Source organism: Arachis ipaensis, chromosome B07, assembly GCF_000816755.2.
Source record: "Arachis ipaensis cultivar K30076 chromosome B07, Araip1.1, whole genome shotgun sequence".
Lineage (NCBI taxonomy): Eukaryota > Viridiplantae > Streptophyta > Magnoliopsida > Fabales > Fabaceae > Arachis > Arachis ipaensis.
Window position 1 is genome coordinate 125,810,800 of NC_029791.2, and position 6,734 is coordinate 125,817,533.

Genomic DNA, 6,734 nt, shown 5'->3' on the forward strand with positions numbered 1-6,734 from the left:
CAAATATAAAAAATTAGATATCTTTTATTTATTTAATTTAATATTATTTTATATTTTACTATTTATTTAATTTAATTTTTTATATGATAAAAAATAATAGAATATTCAATAAGTATTAATATTATTGTATTTGTATAAATTGATAAAAAAAAATTCAATAAATATTATAAATTTTAATATTTGTTCTTCTAACTTCTTTTTTATATATTTTACAAGATATATATTCAAATTTTTATATAAAATAATAATGAAAAATTAAAGAATTGATACATTTTTTAAGAGGAAGGCTAATATTTAAAAAGAAGAACATATAACTTTTACAATATCAACACATGTAGATAGTTCTTCTACTTTAATAAATCACGAAAAAAGTGAGATATAACTTTCAAAAGTTCAAAAAGTTATATCTGATTACTTTAACTTTAACTTTTTGGAACGAGATCTTGAAAAAGGACTTTAAATTTGGCAGTATCACCCAAACCAGAGAGATGAGATTAGACGAACTTATCTTAAATGAGGTCCATATAAAAAAATATTTTGACAATTATTTTCTATTTGGCCCCCAAAATTTTGTTTCAAGTTTCGCCACTGGTGCTGATGGTAGTGGCAGTTGTTCCTCAAGTCTAACTGCTGGTAGCTCCTCAATGCAGACTTGAGCATCTGCAGCCTATTCAGATATCACAGAAGATAAAGCAGTAGTATCCACAAAATTAGACAAAATAGGGACATAGATAAGATCAACATTGGTATCAGACACGAAAACAGGTGCTGGTTGATTGGACTTTAAATTGGGAAGGGTTAGGTTTTGTTGTGACCTATGACTAAACTCAAAAGGGTGACCTAGGTGACCTGGGATTGACCGAGAATGAATTCATTGGGAAGTTAATGTGAAGATTGGTTTTGTGTATCACGACGAGGATTTTGTGATTCAGTTGTTGATGATCCATTTTGAGCACAAGAGTCTCAATTGTAATAAGAAAATCACTAATTTTATGTAAAAAAAAATAAAAAATAAAAAAATAATTAAAGATGGTCATGCATCACATAGTACGGAAATTTTTGTTTATAATAAAAAAATTTTTGCAAATAGCACATAAATTTTTGTTGCGAATGTATTTTGTTAATTTAGTGAGCTAATATTTTGGATATGTCGTTCTTCAAAAATTTTTGTATTGTGCATAAAAAAATTATGTGCTGCACACAAAAAATTTGTGTTGTATGCATTTTATTGGTTGGTGTCAATGTTTTAGATATGTAGTCCTTCAAAAATTTATGTACTGTGCACAAAAATTTCTATGATGTACACCAAATTTTTTGTACTGTGTACTAAAATTTCTGTATTATATGTGTTTTATTAGTTGGATGTCAATGTTTTGGGTATGTGATTCTTTAAAATTTTCAATGTTATAAGTTAATTTCTATGCTCTAGTTGTCTGAACATACATAAAAGAAGAAGAAAATAAAGAAAACAATGACAATGATGATAATGATGATGATAATGAAGGAGGATGGGAAGGAAAAAGGAGAAAAAATCGAATAAGAGGAGCAGAAAAAGAAAAGAATAAGGAGAAAGAGGATGACGTTAAAGAAGAACAAGAAAAGAAGAAAAAAAATGATGAAGAACAGACTTGGTTAGACTTGATTTAAAAATCGTATGACCGCTTACTTTCATTGTAAAAATATTAACTCTAACATTTCCCAAATAAAAATGCTACACATATCGAAAATATACCACATTTCTCAACGGAGGCTTTTCGACACCGGCATGGACTCTCTAAATCGAACATGTGCCTTCGATGTGGCGAAGACAGAATTGACGATGCATTGTTTGCTATGTTGTCCATAAGCACAAGATATTTGGATGAGATTGGATCCTTCAATTCTTTAAGTTTGTGGGATATGTTTTCTTTGATGAAGGTTGTTGTTTTGGGGAAAAACCTTTTTTTTTCCTGGCATTTGGTGGATCTGGAGACATCGAAATCAGAAAATCTTTAATCCATATGAAGTTTGGACACAACATAATGTGGTGATCTTGGCTAGAAGATGGAAGATGGAGTTAGAACAGGTTCGATCTCAATTATCTTTATTCAAGAATGTGATTGGGAACTTCCTTAGTTTGATTTTTTGAAAGTTAACTGTAATGTTAGCATTTTTTTGGAAGCTCAAATAGCAAGATTTGGGTGTGTAATTAGAAATCATTAAGGCGCCTAGATAAAAGGTTGTTTTGGAAGGATTTTAATTTGGAGTATCAAAAAATCCAAATATGGAGAGGGATGATTTTAGTTTGAAAGTTTGTGAAATAGACTCAAGAAAAACATTCATTGCTACTATATATAAGGTGCCATTCTGGGATTTTATTCTCTAGTACTATGGCCAAAATGAACTCCCGCTTCCATCATCTTTGTCATTGATCCCCACAAAAAAAAGAGACAGGATATCCTGAAATAAGAAAAATTTTGTTCCGATGGAACCTTCTCTTTTATCGAAGATTGGCTCTTGATACATGGTTAGGCCATTCAATTCTTTTTACTTTTTTTTTTATTTTCTTTCAAAAATATAATCAAACGCCTTTATTTAAATTTAAGAATTATAAATTCGAAAAAATAGGCTTACTACATAGGAAAGATGATGATCTGATGCTACATATTGACGAGATGCTTGGAAAGGAATGGGAAGTTTATTTTAGTCTAATGCTTTGAGAGGGAAATAATGTGGTCAATCTCATAGCAAAACTCGATACTTGGAGTCAAAATGAATACATTGAGGGCTTTGATCCTCCTAGTAATATTGTTGAAGCTCTTTTTTAAGATCGAGATGCTGCTTGAGTTGTAGAGATCTCTCGTGTGTCTTGCTTCTGCTGTCTTTTGTTTCTTTAGGTTTTTTTTAAGACAAAAAATATGCGCAATTCAACTCTAACCCGTAAAAGGTAGCATTCTTAATCCACTAAACAATTAATAAAATAATAATATCAAACACTTCTGCTGTCTCATGAATAGAACATGATAGAGGCGTTAGTAACAAACACTTCAGCTCTGGATTGGTTATTCACTATAACGCAACGTAAGTTAAGAGTTTTAAATGTCCCACAGATCACTGCTTTAAAAAATAAAATCTAAAGCAGAGCTCGGCCACAGAAGTAACCTCAGCTTCTCTTCAGCACATCCCATCAAATATATTGTATGAAAATATAAGCAGTCAACAATAAAGCTCTGAAGTCGAACAACTAAGAGCTCAAATTGTGGATTACTAAGACACAACCACGAATACTACAGAATATCGAGATCAGGCTCCTTTAACTAGGACAAATAGTGGCTTGCCGGTAAGCTTATCTCGCCCCTGAAAAAATGTTTATGAACCTGAATTTCAGTTGGAACAGAAAAGATTTGATATTTTAAGTAGTTATATAACGTCCTCATGAGAACATGCTACATTGTTTGCAATGCAGGTCACAAAATAATACATGAACACGTGAATAAGAATAAGCGCAACCAATGCTGAACCTAAAAATAAGTTAGTTCAAATTCTGGTGTTTAAAACAAATACTGAGCCTAAAAATTAAAATAAAATAATATTTATGAACATTCTTTTGGACTGCTTATGGTGCTAAATATACATTTGTTAAGATTACAGTGTCAAAAACAAATACTGTCTAAACTATCTGACAGGGATAAGGCAAATGTATCAGGCCATACCTTTAATTCCGGCAATTCAATCACACAAGCACACTCAACAACTTGTGCCTGAACACGTTCTGCAATGAATAGAGTAAACAAACAGCAAAAATTGTATCAAGATGCTAGTTATGCATCAATTTTATCATATTATCGGACAAGACTCAATGTTTCAAGTCGACTTTGTACCAATAATTCATCTAACATGCACGATCTGTCTGAATGTGTAAACAAAATAAAAAGGAAAATTGAGACTTGAGACCTAAGCCCTACACTTGTTTATTTTCACGACTTCAAGAGATTTTTTTTAAACCATAAACAAAAGTACAAAATTTCTTTCAGCTAAAATCTTCAACAAAGCTTCCTTCCTACAGCAGTTATATCTGAGGAAAGAGATCACTAATGCACAATAAGAGGTAGTATGCGGGTTGGGGCAACCCGACGGATCCGACCTCTGTATTATGTAGAGAGATTTGCAACCCGACCAGACTTGGGAAAAAAACCACTAAATTTGTACGAGACACAAAAAAAGAGCATTTAAATCGGTACATTTTCCCATCAAGCTAAACCAACCTGACCCCATTACACCACTTGCACATAGCCTTCAAAAGGGACAGAAATCATTTTCATGTTAATTCAGCTTTTCTTCCTGCTAAGACTTAATATCGACAAGTTTACCTAGTAGCTTAATTGCAGCACATAAGGTGCCCCCAGTAGCAATAAGATCATCTATGACTAAGGCTCGATCTCCACGTTGTACAGCTCCTACATGCATCTCCATTTTGTCAGTTCCATACTCAAGAGAATACTCTTCTGAAATTACCTCCCCTGAAAAAACAATTGAAATACAAGAATGAAAATTTGAGCATTCAAATTATCATAATATAAAACTTTAATATGTGTTACTTTCAGCTGCTTAAAATTAGCATAGTGAAGCAGTTTAGAACTTAAAATCAGAATGACCATATACAATAGACAGACCAAATGGCTCATACCATAAAAATCTGCTAACTAAGAAATTCTTAAAAGACCATATGCAATTCGTTCAAAAGAAACGTCAAAAGCTCATACCTGGCAACTTGTTGGGTTTCCTCATGGGGACAAATTTTGCACCAATAGCCAATGCAATAGGTGGGCCAAATATAAATCCTCTTGCTTCAACACCTGATTTAGGTGATAAATAAAGCTGTCAGATGCAAATCAGTGACTTGTTTGTGCTGATCCAAAAACAAAAACTAAAAAAATGATGATTCTAATAACCAAGTTGCTGATTTAGTAAATTTGTTTCAACTATGCTCTGATATTCATGAATCAAAAAATATCCCAACAGCACATATAGAACTGAGTGATTGGCAATTTGGTATGAATGAATGAATACTGAATGTAATTCTTAGTTTAACAGGCAGCCTATGATGTAAGCAGAGATCAACAATGACAAGTTGTAACAGGAACAAAAACATGGAAGCAAATCTTATTTGACGATGAACAAGACTGTGCATTAGAATTATGAAGAGAGTACCTGCAACAACAGAAATGTTTTGATCTCTGTACCTCTCAACGAACAAGTCAATGGTATCTTTAAAAGCCTTAGTATCAAGCAGCAGCGTGGTTATGTCCTGAAACATAATTCCTTGAAAAAACCCAATGCAACAATGTTTGAGCAAATCAAATCAAAACAGAAGAACAAGAACGGAATCAGAGAAGAGAATAATAACCACTAAGCACTAACCAGGCTTAGGGAAGTCAGGGATGACACGGATCGCAGAGGAGATTCTCTGTAAGCGTGGATCTTGAGCATCATCGGAAGCCATTTCGTTAAGCTGAGACGAACCACTCGCACTCGCTGGTTCTCAACCACAAACAAATGAGAATTGTTAGTAGCGATCCAAGATTTTAGTGTGTGTGAGAGAGAGAGAGAGAGAGATGTAGACGTACCAATGGAGCGTAGAGGAGATGAAATTAGTAAGGGAGTGGAGAGTGTGATGAGTGAAGAAGAAGAAGACTTTGAAATTGGGAACGAAATTGTAGTAAGAGAAGAGGGAAGAAGAGGGGCGGCTGCGGCTGCAAGCCCAAACAACCAATTGGAGGAAGAGGAGCAACACACACCCACACCTGATTGCATTCTCTTTAGCCTAATTTTAATTTATCAACCCACTTTATGACTTTAACTTACCCGTATGATATCATCCTAGCTCCAAACTGAATAATTAAATGACAAAAGAAAAATAAGTATTGGATCTCTTGCAATTTGCGATCAAAGTGTACACTAGTGGTCTTAGGCTGGCACCTAAATTCCAATATTGTATTATTTCAATTGCGTAATCATGCTTGATGTTGATGAAGTGATTTTGCTCATTTTCTTAAAGAGAAAAAAGGAGGTGGGGGGTAAAATGTTTGGGGAAGGGCATTTTGGTCCAGTGATGGGTCTACGAAGCCTCTCATTTTAGTGCTTCGTGCCTTTATCATGTTACTCTGTGTTGTGTCTCTTCGCGGCCAATGTGTGCGTTGTTTTCATGTTTGGGTTGGTGAGGTGACTAGACTTAGAGTCTTAGACTACTAGAGCCTCTGTGTAGGGGCGTTTTGGTCGCATAAGCGACCTAAGAGGCTAAGATTCTGTTCGTGAGTCTCAGTCTCTCACACTTGGTGGGTTGTGGTTTACGGGGCTTCTGAGTGTGACTCTTGGTGTGAGGTTCACCTAACAAACTCCTCCAAAATAAATATGAGATTCTTCTTTAATTTCTGTCATATATTTATTTGTTTCATTGTTTGATAATACTAATTATTAAAGAAATATTAAAGCCATGTGTAATTAGCTTTCTTTTTCTTTTCAGAAATTAATTTATAAATGGATTAAAAAATACTAAAGTAGTGTAATTCAGGTATATTGTATCATGGTGTGTAGTGCAAAAATGTGAATTTGAACAATGATAGACTTGTAAAACACAAAGCGTTTGTCAAGAACAATAAACTAAAAAAAAAGATTATGTAAAATGCATCTTAGGGATGAATGCATGCACAAATGTGTCTCCCGCATGTACACAAGTTCTGCTCGTTTGACCAACT

At 33.8% G+C, this 6,734-nt stretch overlaps 1 protein-coding gene across 1 annotated transcript; it reads right to left on the minus strand.

Moving 5' to 3' along the window:
- Window positions 2,936–6,095, minus strand: LOC107606372 (adenine phosphoribosyltransferase 1). Its single transcript, XM_016308438.2, has 7 exons — window positions 5,607–6,095; window positions 5,401–5,514; window positions 5,191–5,301; window positions 4,743–4,835; window positions 4,350–4,499; window positions 3,693–3,751; window positions 2,936–3,336 (listed from the first exon to the last, which is right to left on the minus strand). The coding sequence occupies exons 1-7, from the start codon at window positions 5,791–5,793 to the stop codon at window positions 3,283–3,285; spliced, it is 768 nt and encodes a 255-aa protein (XP_016163924.1). The 5' UTR covers window positions 5,794–6,095; the 3' UTR covers window positions 2,936–3,282.

What these genes read in the sequence shown, in the direction of transcription:
- LOC107606372 (XM_016308438.2), bottom strand. Translation starts at nt 5,793, where the DNA reads ATGCAATCAGGTGTGGGTGTGTGTTGCTCCTCTTCCTCCAATTGGTTG. An exon ending in CCCTGACTTCCCTAAGCCTG is followed by an intron (nt 5,302 to 5,400) that starts GTTAGTGCTTAG and finishes GGTTTTTTCAAG; the next exon opens with GAATTATGTTTCAGGACATA. An exon ending in TTGAATTGCCGGAATTAAAG is followed by an intron (nt 3,337 to 3,692) that starts GTATGGCCTGAT and finishes ACATTTTTTCAG; the next exon opens with GGGCGAGATAAGCTTACCGG.